Source organism: Parus major, chromosome 3, assembly GCF_001522545.3.
Source record: "Parus major isolate Abel chromosome 3, Parus_major1.1, whole genome shotgun sequence".
Classification (NCBI taxonomy): domain Eukaryota; kingdom Metazoa; phylum Chordata; class Aves; order Passeriformes; family Paridae; genus Parus; species Parus major.
This window is the reverse complement of record NC_031770.1, coordinates 77,493,564-77,516,886: the sequence shown is the minus strand read 5'-3', so window position 1 is coordinate 77,516,886 and position 23,323 is coordinate 77,493,564. Positions and strand designations below refer to the sequence as shown.

At 36.0% G+C, this 23,323-nt stretch overlaps 1 protein-coding gene across 5 annotated transcripts in view; it reads right to left on the bottom strand.

The window, feature by feature from the left end:
• Nucleotides 1–23,323, bottom strand: part of RNGTT (RNA guanylyltransferase and 5'-phosphatase) — a 169,723-nt gene that overhangs the window by 91,367 nt on the left and 55,033 nt on the right. For all 5 annotated transcript variants that reach the window (XM_015621378.3, XM_015621380.3, XM_015621381.3 and 2 more), the window contains one exon: nucleotides 14,846–15,010. In XM_015621378.3, the coding sequence (XP_015476864.1) occupies nucleotides 14,846–15,010 (165 nt within the window). The remainder of the gene's footprint in view (nucleotides 1–14,845; nucleotides 15,011–23,323) is intronic.

Here is a 23,323-nt window from a genome sequence, read left to right as displayed (position 1 = left end):
AGCAGGAAATAATTACTGTGCTGTTTGGCTCGCAACTCTCTCCACTCTGGTGAACATGCAGTTTTAGAAAACTACATTAAAGTACTATTACAACTTGAAAAATTGAGAGGAACATATATATTAAAATTTTCCCTTTTCAGAAATACATTCTGATACTTTTCATTCACTACTTAGCCAGAATTACAAAATGTAAAGGAATCTGTCCCATTAAGCTGCCACCCATTTTCGAAGTCAAACATGTTCGCAGTTTGGAGGTCCACAGTGTTTTCACTAAGACAGTTCCTCACAAGTGTCAATTAGATATCAAAGACAAAAGGATTTTAAATCCAGAGCAAGCCTCAACAGATAACTACACTTCTTTGTAGTCCCAGTTATTCTGCTTTCATTCTCATTAGGACAATTACATGTATTTGAATGATAACACTTTCTCTAGAAAGGAATTTTGACTAGAAAGGATTAGCAACTGGGGGGAGGGAATTAAGGAAGGAATGTACATTTTCTCTGACATTATTCCCATAAAAATTTTCTTGAGAATTAAACTATGCAAAGTGTGAACAGAATACACAGACATTGAATATTGCAGAAGGCTTGGAATGACATGGAAATGAGCATAAAAGGAATGTCTGACATAGAAGCAATACAAGCAACTATTTTTGACTCTAAAAAAGTTACTTTTTTTTCAGTTTATGAACTTCAAATGCAAATATCATGGTTCATCTTTTAAAAAACGTTATTCAACGTTCCACACGCTCAAATTTCTAATTAACTTGAACAGAATGGTCTTTTCTAATCGGCGCCATGATAAATGGCACACCTGCTTGAATGGGATGACTGCCATGGATCAGATAAAGTGCAATGCATCTCAATGACATTTTATAAAAGATGGGTAAATGATGCATGTGAACAAGCTCTTCTGGCATCCAACTCCTTGTTGTCTCATGGCATCTATTTCCACCTAAGATCCCCTTTGTTCACTCCTTTCAGCTTCCTTCTTCCCCTTGAACACTGCAAAAAGCCATATACTCCTATTACATTTTATTATTAAAAACTTTTCCTTTCATATTTTTCAACTGAATTTAAAATCATTGCTACATCTAGTAACACTTCTCTAAGCAAAACAACGGTACAATTGCATGGATTGAGTGGAGCTGTATGATGAGTAACAGGATTTCTCCTTGTGCCTTAACCAGTGAGAAGCAGAGAAACAGTATGTCACCAAAAGAGCACTAACAACTTGCTGAAGCTGATTTTGCTAAAACACTGAACCAGGCCGTAGTTCTTCTCCGGATAATTGAAAATTCACACTTTACAGATATGCCTATACTTATACAAACAAAGAAATCACTATGCTCCTTCAGCACAAAGGGGAGAAAATTTAGATGCATACAGAGTAGTTTTTTGTTAGTTTTGGTATTTCTGAGCCAAGACACATAATTCTATGAGTTTTCAGATATTACATTATTCATAAAATAAGTAAGTCCAGCAGGTAGTCCTGTGCCTTTTCTCTCCCCTTACCAAAAAAAAAATTTAAAAAAATAAAAATAAAATAAAATCCCATGGAAACACAACACAATGTGAATTATGAGGATTCCAAAACATAATGATGATTGCAAAGTCATACTGACTTTCTACATAATAATTTTACTAAGGTCCTTGCACACACATCACAATTATTGATCTCTTGTGTCACAATATGCAAATACTGCTAACCATTTTGTCTGTATTTCTGATTCAAAACTGACACTGCTTGCTAGCCTGCTGAAACACTTCAGGGTACAGAAAAAAATCCTTTTGAATGTTATAATACAAGACAAATACAGATCCCTTATCTTTGCTTATCAATTTCAGAACTGCTGTATGTTTCACTTCAAGTCAAAATAGAACAATTCTGCCTGCAGTCCCATGGGGCTTTCCAGATCCACCTTCAAGTTACTGATCATCTGGACCTGTTCACTCTACAGAGAGCTGTGACAGGGATCACACTTCACTCTAAAGTATTAGTTACAAATAAACTATTAACTGAATTACCAGTCAGCCAGAACAAAAAACACCATCATACATGGACCCACTGTCATTCCTAACTTCACAGAGCCAGCAACTTCACTGTCTTAGGTTTCAGTCCAACTTCAAGGACCATCCCTTTCTCCAACGATGACAACCCTCCCCATCAGCCTCGATATTCTCACATCCTGACAACTGTCAAGTTTTATAAACATGAGCTCATACATCTCTGTAGATAACCTACTACATAAACCTTCATAAATCCTGTTTCTGAATGACATCAGAAATCCCACAGAATAATTTTTATGCTAAGATCAGTTAAAATAATGCAAAAATAGTCTGGCTCAGATTCTTCCAAACTATCACATTTCCCAAAAATAAATCAGTCTGCAGGCAATGATGGAGCCATCATCCACCACATCATCAAACCACTAACGTTATAAACTTTAGCTTTCAAGCAGTATATTTTGAAAAAGAGGCCTCCCAGAAAAGAACTAAGCATGCATTTGGCGGGGTACAAGCTTCCTTTCAGATGATATGCAGGCTGCTGTGCAATGCTTAAAAATATTATCAAATGCAGTTTAATGTCAGGCAAGGGAAGCTTAGAGGTCCTTTAAGCTACGGCTGTGGTCTCTGCTCCTTCCTCCTCACCAGAATCTTTCCAGTTTCCCCTGTCCTACAGCATCACATCTTTTTTTGTTTGTTTTGTAGCTAAAAGCAGAGAAGGTATCAAGAACAGAACAGCTGCTTTCAGTCTCAAAGCAAAAAAGCATCAAATAGCATGTGAGAAAAGTTTCATATATTATTTAGAAATAAAACACAGAATCTCAACTTTCCACAAATAGAAGTTGGCTAGTTGACATTTTAACAGAAATAGAGCCCAAAACAAAGCACTGAGAGAAGTTTTTATTTAGGTTCACTGACTGAATTACTACAAATAATGGTAAAACTTCCAAAACAATCTCTATTAACTCTGAGGAATTCATGGTTTTGGGAACTGAAGGGAGCACACACTTTCTGAAATATAGATTAAAAAAAGGGAAAAAACAAAAACAAACTCACGTGAAACTCAAACCATGCAGACTTCTATCTTTTTCACATTCAGGATACCAATCATCTAACATGGCATTGCAAATAAAACAGGTGATTTAAACAAACCTAGTGTAAATTAACAATCTGGGGGGAGATGGGAGAGGATCAAAGACACACCTCTGGCAGTTCTACTGCTTCCTACCCTCCCTGCTCCAAACCAGACATAACCTGGATCACCATTTCAGACTAACTTTCAGACAGCTATGAGGATGAAACCTTCTCCTCTCACACATATTTAAGTTCCTCTTCAAGTGATATGCTCAAGTGCCAAGCAATTTATTTAGAAAACTGTGCAATCTCAAATTACAGCATGCTGCGATGGAGAAACACAATCTTCATTAAGCTGTCCAATGAAGTACTGTCTGTGCAATTAAAAATTAATTCCTACTTCTCAGCAACTTTTTTCTTCCTTCAACTTTTCTTCCTTGCTCCTCTTTTTAGGCTCTGACCAAGACATCTCTTAGAGGTTTTTTTTAGAAACAAGGTTCACATTTCAAACATTTCACAAGGAAGCAGATGTAACTCTTCATATATTTCAATGTGTCTTCAAAAGATATCCCACAGATACCATTTTTTTATCAACCGAAACCATGCCATTTAGATTAGACAGAATATTCCAGAAGGGGTACAGCAGCAAGAAAAAATGCACTCCCTGCTCTCTTTCACAGGAGTCTCCTTTCAAGGAGATCTCTAGATACTCGAGCACTTGCCAAAGTATTTGACCAGCCAATGGCTTATTACAAATGGATGCTTGCCCCAAAGTGGCTCCTTCCAAGTAACTCTGAAGATCCTGAAATCACAGCCCATGGTCTCAGGAGTGTGACTTAACACATGGTCATAAAGTAAAGATTTCCCTCACAAAACCACAAGTGAGCTCCCGTTTACGATTTCAAGTTTTCCTCCAAATGACCTATAAAAATGTTGAAAAGTTTTCATTAATTTAACATGACCTGGTTTCCTCTGCATTAGTCTCATTTCCTAATCAAAATATGATTTTTATGTCCAAATAAATGAGATAAGAACAGCATCAGTTGGAGTGTATCTGCATCAGGGTAACATCCAATTCTATATTGCATCCTCCTTCATTAGTCATTGTATTTAGCTATATTTATCTTACCAGCAATAAAAGGCAAGAAAGAAAATGAATCATAATAACTGGGAGTACAGTCAGAAAACCACAGCTTATACTAAATATTCTTAAGCTAATATGCTAAGAAAAAATCATGAAGTAACTAAATATTTCCTGGCCCATGCCAATGATCTAAAATATGCATAAAGGAAAAGTAGGATCAAAACCCGTAGAAAATAAATTTAAAAATGAGCTCTTTAAGAAGTAATTGCTTAAAGAAGTTTCCTATGCTAATTAGAAACCAACACATATTGAAGATAACTGCTACATTTTTAGTAAACCAGTGAAATTATCTACTTTGCCCTAACTGCATAAGGAACACAAAGTATAAACTTCTCACTTGCTCATTACTTAAAAAGAAATTTCATGCTTTTGGGCTGTAAAATCAGGGCTGTAAAACTGTATGAAAATCCTTTAAAAAAAATTATGCTCAAAGCTCAAATCCTAGCTTTTACACAGCCATCCACTCAAGATGCTAATTCTAGACAAAAACAGAGAAAAGCTACAAACATTATTTTTTCTGTATGAACACGTACATCTTGAAAGCATTTGATGTCAAGCAGTAACTAAACAAAAAGAGTAAAAGTAAACTCCCAAGGTTCACCTGTTTAACAAAATCACCGCTATTTTGAACTGCATTATCTCTGGCAACAGCTGAATCATATGGTGATGAAAAATATACCGAATGACTGAGTAAAGTCACACATGGGAATTTTTTCAGTTCATAAAATATAAAAATATATACTTTTTATAAAGTACTATTTTATGGAAAGTCTTTCAGTTTGTTAATTTACTAGAAGCTCTGAAATCAATCATACTGAAAGACTAAAAATAAACCTTTTTACTAAGTTAATCATACAGAACATTTTGGCTCAAAAGACATGAAAAACACCTAATTATGGCAATAGATTTGTTCCCTATAAGAATGAAAGCAGATAGTGGCAGCATTGTGAGACTGATGTTCACTAATATGATCAAGAGACTAATTATTATCCATGAATCATTTGTAGCATTCAAAACTTGATTAATGTCAGGTCAAGTTTAACATGTGATAGGCTTTATTAGTAATGCTCAGCTATCCCACAGCTTGTCAATGTACACAAGTGCCATCTGTTAGGTGTAGGAATAGCCAACAGCCACAACAAAAACACCTTGGCTACAAGCGGTCACTGAAATAGGTTGTAAGAATTCCATAAGGAATACCCTAATAATTCTAAACACACTAGATCAGAATCCAGTACTAAAGACAGGAAACTTGTAGCCCAAGCAAAAGAGCATGCAAGGCATGCTTCCCTCTTTTTAAAGGTCAGTCAAAGCTAGTGTGTTTAATAATACTGAATACTTCACAGACTGACCAGTTTCTAGCAACAAATACTTTTTTGCAAGAGGAATGTGTGTAGCTTCCTATCTACACTCCTCCATGGATGTTTAGCAAGCATTCTTGTAGAGAATACACTGCTTTACCCTTTAGAGCATCACTCATGGTATCCAAACACGTATGGTCCTAATGGCACATCTAGCAAAACACTGTTAGAGGATGCTCAATCTGAAATTCATATTCCACAAAAAAGCATTCACCGACAACCTCCCATTTGTTCTAACTACAGATAACAGCATGGAGAAATCATTTTGTGGGAGGGTCACTTTCTAGTATTTCCCAGCATTTTGTGGGAGGTCATCTTTACCAGGGTTCACCTCTCCCATGTACAGCCCATTACAGCAGGACAGGAAGTCACCTGGGCACTTCCAGTGAACCTCCACAAGCTCTGCACTACTAACAGCATGAGCAGCAAGGCTGAAATAACATGAAGTGGCAACAGACAGGTGCATGCACAGAGAGGAAGGAAGGTGACCTAATTCTGGGTTTGCTCCAGCAACTGTGTACTCTCCTCTGTCTACAACTACTTATAAAGTCAGCAGGAGCATCAAAAGAAACATTTACTTATCTCATAGCTACAACAGCCCTCTCAGAAGTATTATAAATGTGTTCTCATTTGATGGCCCTCTTGCATTCCAAGTGGACAAAGCTGAAAGGCTGCATATCTAGGTTGCCACTGGTACCTGCAGTCTGAACTTTAGCTCCAAGTATTCTGTTGCCTGCTGAAAAGTGTGATGTGCAGGGCTCCCAAACTCCTTTGTGTCAAAGTCAAATATGTAAAAGACAAATATGCTGAAAATTTATTGCTAGTCAGAAGACCATAGACCAAAAATAACGTAATTCCACAAGAATTAAGAACCACAGCTACTGCAGAGTGTCTACCTCAACCATTTGTCCATATAATTTCATAATCAGTGACTGACAAGGACCCAAACTACTAGAGACTGGTCATCAGCTTCTAAAGACACAACTCTTCACTATCTTTTAGAACAGCAATTTTGCAGAAAAGTCTTCACTGGAGTCCATACATTTTTTTCCAGAAGAGGAAGACAATAGAAATGAGTTTATACTCATGTGATAGGGAATGAGCAACATCTCCAAGCAAGGATGCATTTCTAGACTCCTACAAAGGAAGCCAAAGAGATTCATCCCTTCTCTCTGCAACTTGCTTTGTGTCATGAGGCACCTTTTTAAAAATAATAATGTTAATGATTTAATTAATAATTTAATTTTTAATAATTTAATAATAACTTTAAAAAATAAAGTTATTCCATGCACTGGACTTTAGGAGCTTTCCCAGGTTCTACTGGAACTGCTGCCAGTTTCACAAAGCAGTTTTACAGTCTGCTTTTTTCATAGAGAACTTAAGAGAAATCACATGTATAATCTACTGAAATCTGTTTCTTAAATCTACTCCTTTTCAAAAGATTCAAAGAACAGCCACTTCCAGATATATGAGTAACTGGAATTAACTGTAGTATGTATTGGGATGCAACCTTGCATGTTAAAGTCTAAGAACCAAAGTAGCTTGATTTCACTACTGAGCCACACAGGAAAAAAATGCTATTGTGAACAAGAGTAAAATATATTGTGATGGTGGCAGGGAATCAAGTTTGATGGTTCTAATATTTTTTTTTAATATCTTCTTGGCTTTGCAGCTAATTCATTAACAGCACTCTTCAAATATGCTAATAACACTAGCTATATGCCATGTTTCTTAATTATTTGGGGACATTTGAGAAAAACCTAGAGCATGCTACAGTAAGAGCCCCACTGAGCTACCACCCATGTGCTGGTTCTGAGTGAACAGCTCCAAAGGTGATGCACCTAATATATTCAAAACAATATCCAAGAATAACACAAGCACTATGTGTGTTAATGCTTAATTTGACAGCACATCTGCATTCCTGAATTCAAAATAAGCATGAAGCATTTCTCACTGTCAGTCTCTTCTCAAAAAGACAATTGAGAAACTGACATCAATTAACTATGATGTTTTCAAATGCATCTTTCAAATAAGAGGAATAAGCTCCTCCAAGAAACTTTAATTGACTTTTGTGATGGCTTCAAAATGAGGGAAGTGGAGAATGGACATCTCAAAGCTTTATGGGACCCTGCCAAACAGCAATATATATTGATGAAGAAACAGCAATATATTTCATAGTTTGGCCATTTCGTTTACTGTGCTCTTCACAATTCTGTTTCAAATTGCATGGTGCCTTCATTTTCTTACCTTTAGGCATGGGGATGTTTCCCACATCACTCTCTCCACACTCTCCTATCCGGCAGAACACACCATCTGACATTACAGTCTTGCTGGAACTAGAGGAGGTTTAATAGGTTCCACTAGCAAATGCTTTGATCTATTTACAAATTGGCTACCATTTATGGCATTCCTGAATGGATAAAAGATGCTCAGTAAAGTCTGTAATGTCTTCAACTAAGCAAGGCTCTCATCACACTGATGCTTGCAAGCTCCCTAATACTCTGGGTTTGACCAAATATTATGTTCAATTGTTCTTCTCACATCAAACAACAGAATGGCAATTGGTTGAGTACAATGGGGCTGAATGATCTTCCACTGCTGCATACTTGTTAAGGTTTATCTGTTACCCAGGCCCTGTGTAAATTGTTCCAACATAATCTGGTCTCTGGTTGTCAAAACCATGGATAGGTCTGTTTTAATTAAGTCAGATACTTGAGGATTTTGTTTTATTAAGCATTTCTAATAAGACTTGACAACAAAGACAAACCTGTATATACAGTAACTCAATTAGACACAAAACTGATACATAAAAATATAGCATTTTAATACATTTACTGTTACAACTCCTGATTGAAAGTGGGCTAATATTTTGTACTGGGCCTGAAGCATTGATTTTAATAAAAAATAAGTTAAGGTTTAACTTTATATTCTTGTTAAAATATTAAAAAAAATTTGATTCTTCTCCTGTGCAATGGCACTTCAGGGCTTTATTTGCTGCAATGTCAAAATTAAAACTGTAAAGCCATAATAGTAAAGGGCTAAGATTCTGTAATTTTTTTATTTTAAAGATTAATTTTGCACAAGGTCTGGTTTTAGGCCTTGGTTTGTTTTGTTTTTTTTAATTGGGCATATCACAAGAAAAGAAAGAGCTAGCAGCAATGTCCTATAATCTTGCATCATAATAAATTGCTTTAAAATTCACCCCCATTTTTAGGATTTTCTTTGTGCTTTTATTCACTTTATCCAAATTAAGTGTGCGTCTCCTGAACGTCATTCCAATACGAGAAGGCTGATGGCTTCCCTGTGGAGCCGCATTGCCAGAAGGCAGTTTGGAAAGTGACAGGCTGTGAAGTGGCACAATGGACAGTATTAAACAGTTGCCCCTCAATTAATGAGTAGAGTGACCCACTTAGTCACCGCAGCTGAGTCTTCTAGCTAATTCACAAGATATCAAATATACAGTTCAATTGCCCATACTGGCATACCAATCGGTAATTAGGTCCAAAGAGATTTGCATTTCCCTGGTTTGGTAAAACACCATAAAACTAAAAGAAGAAATCACTGTTAAAGACACTTTTTCCTACTTAGACAGGTATATAGTATTTCCAGTGCACGAAATACAGAAGAAATAACTTACAAAAATGTTAGATGTTCAAATCTAATGTTAAAATGTTAAAAGCTAAGCTGAATATGTCCTGATGTTTAAACTTGCAATGTGCACCAAGTAGAACACTTCATCCATAAGCCTTTATTTTTCCACTAGTTTCATTGCTTTCTTTCTCACACTAGTTTGACACATCAGAATTTAATTACATATTCTACATCTGAATTATTCTACATTAATTTAATTTGCACCAATAGCAATATCTAACATGGGCCAAAAGTTATGAAAATAATCCTTCATGAAAATACCCAAGAATGTTTGTTTTAACTTCAGTAAATCACTTTCTGAAAAATGTGAAATGTAACTAATGTGTTAATAATTTCTTAAACAAAAAGAAAAAAACTTCTTTCCTAACCAAAATTCTACTGTGCTGAAATATTATACTGGACCTTCAACATCACAAATAATAATAACCAAAAGCAAGTAGCCTAATCCTCTTCTGTTTACTCAAGAAAACAAACACAGATTCTTGCTCATGAATGGGTCTCCTTAAGTGACTCCAGCAAAGCAAGGAAGCTGAGAAGTTAGCCATAGCTGAGTCAGTGTTTGCCCTCGCATGAGGGAACCTAAATCTAAGTAAGTAGCTGCAGCCTCCCTGTCCCACAGAAAGCAAAGGAACAGTCAGAGGCAGCTGGACACCCCACCAGCACTGGTCTACAAAGCCTCTGTTACTCTCAACCTCCCACTGACCAAAATTATATTTACTGAATAGTATTCACATCATTGCAGTGCTGCAGCCAGCTGCATGAAATAGCTCCAGTTCAAGCACTGAATTTCAAGTGGCAGTAACCTACATTCAGCTCAAGATCTGCAGTTTAGCTGCCTATTTCATCTCACAATTTACAAAGCTACCACTTGGGCTGATTGGCTGTACTTACCTTTACAATTCATGTGGTAAAATAACTTTGAACAATCAGGCTGAAGTACTACCTGCTGGGATGTAAGACAGCTGCCAAGTGAAGATTTCAAATTCTAGTATAAGGTAACATCTTTGCAGCTTCTTATTCACTGTTTGTTTACTAGGTTCTTCAGGTCAATGATTATTTATGTTTACAGGAAGAAAAGCATGCCAAAAAGAAGATTTAAGTGAAGGTTACACCAGCAAAAAAACATCTAAGGGTAGAATAAGGCAATACTGCTTTTACAGCATTAAACTCTCCCTTCTTGGGGAGATGGAACAGGACAAAACGAGGAAGAAATATAAGAAATAAAAAAATAAAAACAAACAGAAACAAAATAGTAGAGAGAGAGGACATGAGTTAGAAGACAATTAAAAGGTGATTAGATGATAAATAGGCCAAAACCCTGGAATGGAACAGATGGACTGAGAAATATGATGTAGGCCAGACACCAAAGAATGGCTGCCAACTCTAGGTCAGGATATGCAGGATTGAAAGGTGAGCCTATTAAACTACTCCTGAAGGCATAGAAAATCAAAACAAAAATAAAAACGGAGGAAACAAGTCTTCTTGGCAATAAAAAACCTCCAGATGGTAATATTCCCTCTCCACTGAGATGCGGAATTCGAGATCTTCAATAAATAGACAGAGTATTTGACACTCCTGCATCCACCATTGTTGCCATGCAATTCTTCTGTCCCATGACTGCAAAACTTGCCCACATGTTGTCTGTAGGCAACTTGGAGATACAAGACAGGGCTTTGTCATTTTCAGTCAGTGCTGGTTAACAGCTCTCTTGGCAGACACGGATGAGCAATGTCTGCATATTCTGCCCTTTATCAGGCTTCACTCTTTCATGCAAATACTAGTTTACAGCTGCCTCAGCTGCCTGCAAAATACATCATCAGCAATGTGTGCACTTACACAGTCTCCTGCACCATCAGAGGTTCTCAGCTGCTTAATTTTCCAAAGGAAACCATCCCAACAGAAGCTATGCCTTTATTGTTATAAACTCTGAACATTCCACATCTCCTAACTACATCAAAAGCAGTTTTAAAATGTAAAAATAAAAATCCAAATGTCAAATAAACCAGGAGAACAAAGTAAGTCACCTGTCAGTTCACAGATTTGACTGAAAACTTTTAAGAAGATCCTAGACCATTTAATCTTCTAGCAGAGATTACCTTGTCTCTAATCCCTCTAGGACAAGCTGTCATTTTAAAACCAGATAATAGTCCAAGAACTGACAAGTCATTGACATACAGCGTGCTAACATTTGCAAAAGGTTGCCCATTTGACCTGTATCATTGTTTAACCTTTAGCCCTATTGTTCCATTGAGAGTGATGGGCACAATTCTCCATGGGACCACAGACTGCACAGAAAGGAACTTTTTTCCTACTCCTGTTAGACAGAATTTTCACTAGACAATGGGCTTTAGTGATGATATCCAGACTGAGAATGTCGACACAAAAAAGCCTTGCAAGAGAACTGTCAGTTGTTTTAAGCAAGGGAAGCCAAGAGCTGGACCATTTCCAAGAATTATTTCTATGCACCTGTACACCCTGTTCAATATAATGAAAACAATGTCTTGTTGAAAAGCCTAGTATTCCTGTAAACACAAGGCCAAGGTTCAAAGCCTAAGAGTATGAAGCATTTAAAGCACTAACTAAAACTCAGCTTTGTCCACTGACTGCTGCAATCCTTACACAGTGTGTGGGAGAATTTGACCATATCATCTCCGAGTTCTGATGCAAATCCAAAAAGAAAGCAAGCTATGCAAAAAAAAGTGACCAATCATGCCAGTTCAATGACAAACAACAAAAATTTAACTTCGCTCAAAAATGTCTAAGAGAACCTGGAAGTTACATTAAAAGGAAAAAGCTATCACAGAATACATGTGTTCCCAGCTAACACTAAAATACTAATCTGTGTTTGATTATAGAGGAAAAAAAATGTAGTGATACTGCTTTCTTCATCAGTATCAGAGTTCAACAAGGCAACATTTTAAGAGTCTCTGAGAATACATAACCTGTTCCACAGTGATTGTCTATTTCTTTTGTCTTACTACTAAAACTCAGTCTTACAAAAAATAAAAGTCCATCCACACATCTTAAAATAACAGTGAAAAGACGCAGCTCTTATTTCAAAATCCAAAACTAAATCTCAAGACACAACTACAAATACCGTCATACTTTATAATTGCACTTTAAAAGTGCATTTCATTTCACAGTAAATTGATTTTCAGATTAGAAAAAAATCAGTCAGTACCTTACTCTTGTATTAAAGTTCCAAATCCATAACTCTAAGAACATTTTCATTATTGGATGTATTATATAACACAGCACAAAGTTCACTGCTGTTTCAAGTAATTACTTCCACTTTTTCACTGAAAGTAACTACATCTACATGGAAAACACTCTTTTTTTTCTGGTATAACTAAAAGTTTTAGCCACTTTTTCTGCTATTAAATATAGCACTGAGGCTCCTGGCCTTTTGAGTCATCTTCCTACACTCCACACCATCTGATACATTATTTTTAATAAAAAGAATGGAATGGAATGTCTTAGATCATAGAAAGGAATTATGGAGGGAGGCTGTAAAAAAGAGATCTAGAGCATTCTCTTTTGTGAGGTTCAAACTGCATCCTGAGAACTTGTTTCAAAAATTAAACCTTCTCAAAACAAAAATAGTATGTGATGAAGTACACTTGATGGGTTCCTTGATCCCAAGCAAACCACAGTAACACTGGGGGGGGGAATAAAAAAAAAAACACCAAAAAAACCAAAAAACCACCAAACATCTCCAAATCATACTCCAAATGTTTTGATGAAATTCATTCTGATGAGGTATGGGGTTTCCACTTTTTCAGTCTTGAACATGCTTGTGCAATAACAGAGCCATCTCATCTGTGCCCAAAGACTTCTACCTCCATTGATCTTTGAAAAGAACAAGCCTTGGGGGTGACTTAAGAAGCCACATCTTCTCTCAGTGAAATACACTGGGAAGAAAGTAGGGAAGAAACCTGGGCTTAAAAAAAACACAGCTTCTCTGAGAACACTCAAGGGTGTAAATCTTTAAGGATCTTGCGATGGTTTAACCCCAGACAGCAACTAAGCACCACAAAGCTGCTCATTATAGCCAAGAAAGGAAGGATCCTGTTAGATCCTGTCTAAAGATGAAAGGATCCAACTCTTATTGGGAAAGAAAAATGTCTAATTTTTTTGAACATAAGGAGAAGATCTACTTAAGTACGTCCCACTTGTCATCCTTTAGGGTCCATTCAGCAGCACCTGTCTCTACAGAGGGATTGATGGATATGAACAGACTTAGAGGAGAGAAGGAATTCCTTGTCTCCCTGCAGACGTTGCTGTCCTGTACACAGAGTTGGCAAACCCTCTCAAGATATTCATCATTGATGCAAGAGGAAGTCTGCTCACTTTTTAGCTATCCTGATGAAGTATTCATCACTGTGTTTGTTGCTATAGTTTCAGAGATGACTGAATAAAAATAGAATAAAGATCCTTTGGGCAAAACAATACCAATTTTTAAACAGTCCTTTTTCAGAATAGGGCAAGGCTTCAATAGACAGGACTATTGTTTATAGTCTATTTTGACCATACACAATGAAAAATTCACAAAGAAATGATGAATATGAAAACACAATCCCTTTTTAATTAAGGAAGTGTTACAGGAATCATACTCATCAAGTTCACACAATGAAATGAAAAAGGTATTTTGAGGTAAGTAAGAGAAACAATTTTTAGTTTATATATTGATCTTTTGAGAATGTATGTTTATGAACACTATTCTTTTGAGCAGAATAAAGATTTGAAATCTATTTGAACCAATAATTATTTCTCTTAACTGTTTACCAATATTGCCTTAGATAAAACTCCACATCAATACTGGTACTGCTACTTAAAACTCCTTGCAGTTATCATAGGGCACACAAACAATTCTCAAATATTGACATAAAATTTCTTGCTTATTGAAAACAATGATCAGATTTCAAGCCTCTTAAGAAGATTTCTATTGTAGGAATAGTAAAAAGAACATATTTCAGTAGATAAGACTGATTTAAATGAGGACAAAAATATCCTAAAATGTACATTGTACAAAAAGAAAAATGTGTAACCTAAACTCCAAAATGTAGACGGCTTCAGAGGCAGTCATGATTGCCACTTAAAACACCTACCTCAAACCTGCCAAATAAAAAAAATAATCCAAGCAAAAAACACCAAAGAAACTATACACCAACTCCAAAGATCCAAATAAATTAAAAGTGTATAGATATTCTTATCTCAAAGATGCCTTTATGGTGATGGTAACACATTAGGGTAAAAAATTGTTGACTGAACTGCATTTGAAACACAATCATCTCAAACTCAGATTGCCATGTCCTTAAAGTTTTACCTGGTACTTCAGATTTATTGATATCTTCAAAAACTGTTTTCTTAAAGCCTGAGATAAGTAACAAAACAACAACAAAAAAACCAAGCCAAAACAAAAAACCACAACACAAACCCACTTTTCAGATTATCCCAAGCTGCCAATCAGCCCACAACAATTGTAGAACATTTGGTTAGCAGAGGAACTCACTGGAAGACACAACAGAAATGCTGAGGGAAAACCTATACCTACCACTGTTTTACTTCCTGCAGAACCACAACATAAAACAACTGAAATCAAGCTTACCTTTCTAGAAGTGTAGATGTCAAAAAATGGTTTGTTTCGAACACCAAATGGTTCCTGTGCTTTGTCAATGAGACCACTTTTCATCTTTTCATGTCGTGGAAATATAATCTCCTTCTCTATACATGCAAGTCGAACATTAAAATCGCAGTCTCCAACAGGCTGTCCCTGCAAAGTTACAAAAGTCAGCATTAAAATCAAACGCCAGATTATTTGTACAATCTAAGTTTTCCTAACACAATATTTAGAATCCTATGATACACAGAAGTATTACCATATTACTAAATTTTTCTCAAATGTGTGGTTTTCAAGCATTTTTTCTGAGGCTTTAAGAGGCTTAATGAAATGAAAGTTCACAGAAAGCTAGAAACCTATAATATGCATTCAAGCACACAAGAATTAAACACCTAAATTCCTTTAAAATTAAGTAAAATAATTTATATACTCCCTAATTATAGCTTTTATATGGCAGCTATACAAAGCTCCACATAGCTTTCCTCTGAAGTCATTTAGATAATTTTGTTCACAATACTTTCAATGACAAAGCAACAAGATTTACACATTTAACTGAACTCCTTGCTATGACTGTAGTATATTGATGCCTTGAAAGAAACATTAATTAATGTTCATTTTTCTGTCATAGAAAAGAGAAAAATAGGTGCAGTTGGAAAATGTGCCAATAAACAATGGCTACAAAAACATGCAAGTTATTGGATGGCTCAGTCACAAAAAGGCAGTAAAACCCTTCGCTAAGCCTCAGCAGCATGCCCTGACCTTTCAAGATCTGAAATAAAACAGCAGCTTTACATTGCTCATTCTATATTTGGCACATTGCACCAGATCAGTATGACCGTCCAAAATGCGCATTTGTCAGATTAGTAACGGCTTGTAATGGAGTTTATTATATTTTGAGCATTAGATAGTGAGGAAAACATGCTATGGATATCATTAGAACAAAACAAGCAACTGTCAACTAATAAATTCTAAAGTTCATTTCAATCGGAGGTGTGACTTTCACAGCAATGAAACACAAAACTCATAGATTTGCATTGTTACAAGTGTGATACAGCACTTGAAGTTATTTACATAAGATCATCCCTCATTTTGCCACCCTATTCACACAAGAAAATAATTTCCAAAAGCCATTTGTTTCATGGCCTACAGAGAATAAGCTCACAGAGCCTTGGCTTGCAAACCATAATTCTGCAAAAATTGAAAGCAATGAGCAAAGGAGACTGGGAAGACACGGGACTAAAATCATCAATGACAGCAGTATGCTGAGCAGAAGAACCAGCTACCAGTTATCTCCTGTACTAAAGGCAGCTCAAAGGAAAAGCATTGCTCTAACATGCTTCAGGGAAGATCCAGTGTGGTCCACCGGAAAGAAGGGCAAAAAATTAAATGGCAAAATGACATTCTGATGAGACATACTAAGGTAAGAGAGCAAGTAATACCTGAACAGGTATCTCAATTAGGAGAAAAGAGAGTGTGAGTTTTAGACCAACATGAATTTAATCAGTTCTTTTCAAAATCATATCGGCTTTCACCAAAATCTTTGACATTTCATGCTCCCAAAGCGGCATTAAGTTTGTCTTACATTTCTTTGCTAGCATTAGAACCTACTAGCCCTCTATCAAAAGTCCTCAGTAGCTCATGGCAACAGTTTTAAGAATTATGCATTGCTCCCATACCAGATGTAACTCACAACCACTTTCTTTTCGGACTCTGCTTCAGTCTACATAAGAGCATAAGAACAGGCAGCACGGCCACCAGCACTCTGTGGTGAAGCACGTCTTGTACAAAGCCTGTGGCAGACACCATGGGTGAAATGTCTCCTAATGTCTGTTCACCAATCCATGCTCATGAAGAAGAAGAAAGCTTAGCTGGCTGTTAATGTTGCCTTCAGTGTTGTCTTCCTTTCAAACATGAAGGTGTTATCAGTAAAGAGCCATTCAAATGAATGGAAAATTAAGAGTATGAAAAAATCCAAGCAGCTGGAGAGTGATTCACTCTTTATTCATTTCTCACAGAATACAGATGCATGATCTACAGATTTTTAAGTGACACAGACAAAATGTTGGAAAATCAATCAATCAATCAATCTTTCCTTCCTTCTTTTTTCCTTACTTTCTCTCTCCCCCTATGTATAGCACACCTGAGTACTCATCTATACAGTGACTGAGCTTGTCCTGGTTTGTACATGTAATTAAAACACAGAATTCCACATCTCACCTCCTGTAACGACTGAAGAACTGATTGAAGAATTCTTTCTTGGGAAATGTGTATATATATATTTTTATAACCTAAAAAACCCCCCATAATTCTCTAGGTAGATTTCAGCAAAATCTAGTGCACATGCTCTCTTCCCTGTAGTACTTTTTCCACTCAGCCACATTTTATTAGTACGTCCAAAAGAGCAAATTAACTAATTAATATTTAATACATTTGAGCTTCCAATAAGCCAATAAGCATTTAGGTTATTTAGAAAGCTTTTTTTACAATGACTCCTTCAAAAATGGTTTTGTAGAGCGGTTTAAATTTATTCCCATCTCTGAACAGTTAAATTAAAAGCTGAGGCAACTTCATATGCACCATAAACCAGCTGAATCACTTTCTTTTCCTTAAAATATTCCTTTCACTTTTCTCATCAACTTGGAACTAATTATTTCCTGCAGTTCTGCCAATCATATATTTCTATTTTAAAGCTTGTTAAGTAGAAGGGTATATTACAACCAGGTTCCATCAAATAAAGGTCAAAGCTAGGTTGACATTATATTGTAAGAGAAAGGAAAACACAGACAATGCTGCCCAGCTACTTCTTCAGCAGACTAGTAAACTAAGAAGTCAAAGAGTATTTCATTCTCACAAAAGCACAGGACATTAGCAATAAGAAAAGTAGCATATAATTGAATTTAACTCTAGAACATACTGAATAAAAACAATTTTGGAGAAGAGTGGATCTTTGTTATTAGACATTTCCCATAATTCCAAAAAATGTTGCTAATATACAATTCATTTATCCCAGACATATCCAAAATCTTGAAGTGATAAAATTCTTTGCTTTTAGCAAATAAGTAGGAGGGTAACGTAGGCTGCAATAAATAATTCAGAGACCTTGACAAAACCAGGAAGAGATTATTTAGTGTATAAAGCACACATTTAAAAGTTGTCAAAACCAAGACATTGATGCATGTATAATCTAAACTCAGGTATTAAGTAATAGCATGTTTTTAGGTAATACAGATATTTTATTAACTTAAGCATTCAGATAATTAAGATTGTATTCCAACATGTAGGTTTTTACTTGTCTGAGAAGGATGAGGGCCACTACCACTTGACAGCATAGTTACTGAAGTACATTAGCTGGTAATTCCTGTTCTAAACATTTTTAACCTAAAATAAGCATATTAGCAAAGGGTAAAACAAAATTAACAAGTAGCATGTATCTCCTACCTATGCTAGAAAGTTACACTTCCCTCTCACTGTAACTAAAATGTATCCTAAAGCAAAATATCATTTAGACAAGCCTTAAGAGTCATCTGTTGAATCAACACCTCTCCCTTGAGCAGCTGAGTTTTCTTCACCTGTTGAAATTCTGTGCATTGCCCACAGCATGGAGTGGGCTTGCAAAATATGGTTTTGATGTTAAAACATCCTCCATATAACTTCAAAACTTAAGATGAAATTTCTACTGAACTTTGAAACCCACCCAGGACTCAAAATTTCTAAATTTAAACTTAGGTTACTTCAAATTAACTTCTCCACAGAAATCATACATAACAAGTCACGTAAGAATCACAAAAATAAATGGGTTTAAAAACACTGGGTTTGCAGCTCATTTAATATCCATTGTCTTGAGGATATGGGGGGAGGCAATTTATCTGCTGAATGGAGATTAGAAGAAAAAAAAAGGAAAAAAGTAAGAAAATAAAAAAAATGCTACCACCAAAAAAACCTCCACCCACTCAACAAAACCAGTCCCTCTAACACGGTTCCAAATGGGTGCAAGAAGACAGAACTTGGACAAGTGTCAGGCTGTGCTCCTGCCCTTCACCCAGTTCACAGAGACCTCGGTGTTGAAGTCACAATCTCATGCTACATCAAGTGAGTAACTCAAGTCCCAGGTCATTACATACAGCAAGATGGCAGGAATCACTGCCATGGGGATAAGAGGATAGCGTGATTTCTGTTGTACATCCCACCTCTGTCTCCACAAGGAGAACAGAAAGATATGTCAGAGGATCTACCATCACCCTTCACATTTAAGTTTTCCTTCTCCTGTGCATCTAGTGTTACCTCGTGGCCACAGCTCAGCGAATTCCACAAGCCTTACATGGAAATTTCTTTACCTACTTGGACACAGTGAACACGGCATGCTATACAGGCGCTAAATTCCATAAAACTACTTCACCTTTGATTGTGGTATTTACATACTTTTTTCTGCAATGCAGCTATGGTAAAAAGAAAAATAATGCCTGGCCTCTGGACACAGCTGATAACCAGCCTGGTCCAGGATAAACTGAGAATATTTATTCTTTTCCTCCATGAGATATGGTTGAAGTCTACCCACCAGCAAAGCATGCTCCATTTGCTTCTCCAGAGCAGTACCTGAGATGTGAACAATTCAGCGCACACACACACACACACACACACAGAGATACACCTTCTATGTATGTCTTCACTTACTGAGCCAGAGCAAAACATATGTCACAACTGTCTTAGCTCTAATGATTTTGAGAGAAGAATAAAGAATGAGCTCAGCCTGATATCCTACCCTGTGTTTAATGTTATTATTGACAATTCAAGGCACCCACAGCTGACATCTGCCTTCCCAATGAAAGCCTGTTATTAGTTCTCCCAACTTTTGGAGACCACGTGTAAAGTGGTTTTTTATTCTGCATTTTATATTAATGATCTGGCACATATTTCTTCTGACCATGGTTTTATAGATGCTGTGTTTTTTGTACACAGCTTTATATAAAGGTGCTGTTTGAGTTTCCAAATAAGATTATTATTCAATACCTAAAAGGCTTTTTTAGTTTCCTATGAAATTTTCTTTTTCAAGCAGGATTATAAGTAAAGTATTACAGAAATGAAAAATTTTATAGAATTGTGACCCTTAGGATTTTTATTTCAGAAAGACAAAAGGCATGACAATCAATAGAATCTAAAAATTAATTTTAAAATTTTGGCCGTTATTTAACTTTACAATTTCAAATATTCAAAACATGTATGACAAGGGCAAGGAATTCATCAGTTTCAAAATGTTTCTAAAGTTTATCTTACCACCAACGAGGTACAGCGTGTGAAATACTGTTTCAATTGTAACAATACAACCAGTGTGCTGCAGGAACATGATTACAATTTATATGTTGTTGTTTTGTACAATGAAATATCACACTGATTTATCACAGAACAAAAATGGTTTGAAGAATCAGACCTACTAAAAATATTGCTTGAAACATATATTAAATTACTGGTATTTCCTTAACAAATAATCACTGAAAATAAATTTTAAAATGTACAAAGGAAAGAAGTTAGTAGCCAATGGATAACACCAAGGTCTAACAAACATACAAATATAGTTCCATGGGTTTTTTTAATTAGTAAACATAACTTGAACAAAACAGCAGGACTGTCAAAACTGTGACTGAACAAATATGACCAAAACAGAAAAAGTAGATTGTACTACAAATATTGCTTTCTCTCTTACTCTTCTTGGATTGCTCAAAATTGTAAACAGATAAACAATAAAAAACAAAATACTCTGTAAATTCAACTGGATGATAAATTAGCACCACCAGGATAAAGGTAACATATACAAAGCGCAATATTTACAAGCAGTTGAAGTGACTGAATTATGATTCTCATCACCCACACTGGGCAATAAAGAGGCAGAATTATGGAAACAGGCATCTAGCAGAGATGAACACCTAAGCCCTCTCCTTTGAAAACAAAGCTCCAGTTAGGCATTGAAAGCTTAGTAGCTGTATTTTCAGAGAACAGAAAACTCAGTCAAATTCACTGACTGCATGTATAGCGACTTCATTTAGAAATCCTTCTGAGCCCTCAAAATCAGAACTCAATAAGGGGATTTTACTGGGATGTAAATGATTAAAACAAAAAGGAATCCTGTTCCGTCTAGACTGGTTGCCTCCCCTCAGGTAATCTGAATAGATGAACTTCCCACTTCAATTACAGAAGGGAAAGTCATAGTTCTAAAACACCCTAATTACGAAGCAGATGTGTCATTATCACCATGGGATATTTACACACAAAAAGATTGCATATGGGAATATAAGTTTTAATAATTTATTTTACACTGAATTTAGGCTATCTTCAAAGTCAAACACAGGATTTTACTGCTTCAATTTTTTCTAATTATTTTTCCTAGTGCTTGTGTTGCACATAGCATGGAAGTATTCTTACCTAAATTGGACCACCTAGTATCTGTTGCAGTCAATATTTTCTCTTTCTACTTCTACTCTCCTCACACTCTCTTCCTTTCTATCAGGCATTCACAAGGACTCTTCATAGGAATAGGTATTGCTGGGTTTTCACACAGCTGTCTTTATGATAAAGAATTATCACTCCAGTGAATTAAAGAACCGTGGGAAAATTCCTTCATCTTAAAAACATTAGTCAAGCCATTTCATACTTGAAAAGATTGTGGCACTGGTGTTTTTAGAATATAAATCACTTCATGGTATTTAAAATAAGACACTGTCTAGTATAGTTAGTATGAAGTCTTGTAAAAACTAGAAAGGAAGAGAAAAAAAGGAGTAACAATCAGCACTTATTCACAACGGCTTTCTTAGAAAAGGAACCACCTACGTTGCCTAAACCATGATAGAACTAAAAATTAAGTATCAGCTTGTAACACCTGAAGACTTGTAAATATCTATCATTTCAGTACACAGTCTGTTTTTAGATATCTAGTTCATTGTGTACATCGTTAACTTATGAGTAAGAAACACTGAAAATGTAATACTCGTTTCAAGAGAAAGTGGTTTTCTTCTTCATATTTATTTAAATGAGAGAAATATTCTAAAAAGGATGACAACACACCTTCACATTCTTTCCTACACCATAACAGTCATCCAGGCTATTCAAACATGTTATAATCATAGAATGGTCTGGGTTTGAAGGGACCTTAGTGATCATCCAGTTCCAACACTCTGCCATGGGCAGGGACACTTTTCACTAGATCAGGTGGCTCAAAGCCCCATGCAATCTGGCCTTGAACACTTCTAGGGATGTGGCATCCACAACTTCCCTGGGCAAGCTGCTCCAGTGCCTCACAAAACTCACAGTGAAAAATTTCTTCTTACTGTCTCATCCCAACCTGCCCACTCTTCAGTTTAAAGCCATTCCCCACTGTCCTATTACTACTGGCCCTTGTGAAAAGTCCCTCTCCAGATCTCTTCCAGGCTCCCTTCAGGTACTGGAAGGCTGCAATGTCTCCCTTAAGCCTTCTCTTTTCCAGACAGAATAATCCCAATTAGGCATGGAAAAGAAAATAATAGTGAGGTCCTGCTTTCAATCTTCATAAAACCAATCCTGAAATACACAGTTATTATATTTACTACATCCTTCTGATTAACTTTTACTATTTCTTTTCTGTAGTTCTCTCCTAGAAACAGGAAAAAGATGGCAAGAGACAGAGAGAAAGATGAAAAAATGAAGAATTTTTGCTAGATTAATTGTAGGAAAGGAGTAATTAAAACTAAATTAGGGAAACAAGATATTAGAACATTGGAACACTCTCACTGCTTCCTTATGACATTTCCCCAATACTCTATTTTGCCTATAGATTTTTGTTTTGAAATATATCAGACAAGGAAAGCCTGTTTAAGACTTCATTGCCAGTACTTAGAAAACTGGACATGATAACGCAACTGGAAAACTCTCCCCACTGTAAAGTTTTTCACACCTTTCACTTCAGCTGTGATTACTGCCACATTTTTGAGAGATCTGAATATTTGCTTGAGACAGAAACTGGGTTTAAGTCCACTTGGCAGTTCCTATAGGAATGACTATCATAAACTGTGAGCTGAAGGAAACAGTGTTTCTATTTAATCCTAAATTTTCATAGCGTAAGATATGCAGATAAAAAGTGAAGGTTTATAAAGGTTTGAATCATAGGAAGCTGAAAATTGTTTAACAAAGACACTGAGAAAAGCTCCTTAAAGAAAACTCCTAAGAATGAAGAAAATATTTTTTAACTTTATTGTATTTAAGGTTTAAAATATCTCAGTTATTTTCATTTACAACCCAGCTTAAACTTTCAAGTGTGACTTTGTATTTTTTCATAGCAAGTTTCATGGTTTGCTGAAAAAGTATCACATCAGGGTAAGCAAGTAAGAATACAGACACAAACACCTGAAAAATATAAAGGATTTAGTATCACATTAACTTCTAAAGCTACTCTTGGAGAACTACTTCTCCTGTATCCATCTCTCAGGAGCAACACTTTGTGTC